This window comes from Galeopterus variegatus, unplaced genomic scaffold (assembly GCF_000696425.1).
Source record: "Galeopterus variegatus unplaced genomic scaffold, G_variegatus-3.0.2 Scaffold723, whole genome shotgun sequence".
NCBI lineage: Eukaryota > Metazoa > Chordata > Mammalia > Dermoptera > Cynocephalidae > Galeopterus > Galeopterus variegatus.
Window position 1 is genome coordinate 459,672 of NW_007726834.1, and position 1,658 is coordinate 461,329.

Consider the following 1,658-nt stretch of genomic DNA (forward strand, 5'->3'; position numbering starts at 1 on the left):
CCCCAGAGCAATAAAATCTGAGTTCTTGGGAGTGGGACCCCAGTATTGGTTTGTCTAAAAGTACCCCCAGGTGAGTCTAATGTGCAGCCAGGCTTGGGAACTACCATTTTAGCTTATTTGATCTGCATAGGGCTGGGATTGTAGCTGTATTGCATGGCTGAGGAAACTGAGGCCCAGAGAAATTAAGTGACCTGCCCAAAGTGGCACAGCTTGTCAGGGGCTGGAACCTGGGCCTTCTGATCATCTCACCCATTGTCACATCCACTGTGGACATGGGAGCTTCTCGCCACAGGCAATACAGGGAGAGCAGCAGGATAATAAGGCAAAATGGAAGTTCACCCATGAGAAACTGATTAATATTTGCAGGTGATGTGATTGTCTACATGGCAGAAAAGAGAAGCAACCAGAAAGTGATTAGACCCAGTAAGAGAGTTCAGGAAGTTTCAGAGCTCAAAGCAATATCAAGATACCAAAGTCCACAGGTTTCCTACATGCTAGCAATAGCCAATCAGAAATATAGCTGAAGGGCCGGCCCGGTGGCGCACTGGATAGTGCGCCGCTTGGGAAGCGCGGTGGCGCTCCNTTCTCCAGCCGAAAGGATCTTCTCTCATGTGTCCACTGTTCTGTCACATGTCCATTACTTTCCCATGTCCGTGCCTTTGCCCGTGCTGTTCCTTTCCCCTGGAATGCCGGTTTCCCCTCTGTTACCTCTGTTTGTAAACTCCTATTCAGTCTTCAAAGTCTCCATCAGATACTGTCAGTGAGATTCTTTGTGACTTTTCCTGCTGAAGATGACCTCTCTTCCTCTGGATCCCCACAGAACTTTCTCAGAAGCCATGCATGCCACTTATCACGCTCACCTCTGGGTTGCAGTTACTCATGTGCCAGCCTTCTCAATCCACCTAGACCACACCTTTTCTGTGAATGACTAGATTATCAATCTTTTCAGCTATGTGGACCACATGGTTTCTGTTGCAGCTACTCAAGTCTGCCAGTGAAGCACGGAAACTGCCATAGTCAAATGAATGGGCATGGCCTTGTGCCAGAAATACTTTATTTACAAAAGCAGGTGCTGGGCCAGATTTGGCCCACAGGCCTGACCAAGACTGTGACCTCCTTTGTCTCTGCCATCCCCAGCATCCAGTACAGGACCTGATGCACAAAAGAATGAAGAAGTGAATGAATGATGTGCATTTGTGTGTGGAGGAGAGGTGTGGCTAGCAGATCTTTTGGGGATGCTGCTCCAGGATGCTGCCTGGTGGAGGGTGATGGGGGAGGTGCTGAGGATCAGGAAGGAGGCTCAGAGAGGATTCAGCTGCTTCTGCCTTCTACCCCTTCCTTCCTCCAGGATTACAGAGACTTTGATCGAGTCAGGGTAGATGGCTGGGCTACTCTGTTCCTCCGAACCAATGTCTCCACCATCAACATGGAGAACAAGACCACGTGGGTGAGTGAGCACGTAAACGAAGACAGCAGTGTCTGGCCAGGCTGTGAGAGTGCAGGGCATCTTTGCAGAGTGTGTTGACACACATTAAGTATGCGGTTCTCAATCTTGGCAGCATGTTAGAATCATCTGGAGGACGTTGTCTGGACTGTGCCCCAGAGCAATAAAATCTGAGTTCTTGGGAGTGGGACCCCAGTATTGGTTTGTCTAAAAG

General features: G+C 49.4%; 1 protein-coding gene across 2 annotated transcripts in view; it reads left to right on the forward strand.

Moving 5' to 3' along the window:
* ITGA3 (integrin, alpha 3 (antigen CD49C, alpha 3 subunit of VLA-3 receptor)) overlaps nt 1–1,658 on the forward strand; it is a 32,954-nt gene that overhangs the window by 24,191 nt on the left and 7,105 nt on the right. For both annotated transcript variants that reach the window (XM_008571810.1, XM_008571809.1), the window contains exon 23: nt 1,349–1,447. In XM_008571810.1, the coding sequence (XP_008570032.1) occupies nt 1,349–1,447 (99 nt within the window). The remainder of the gene's footprint in view (nt 1–1,348; nt 1,448–1,658) is intronic.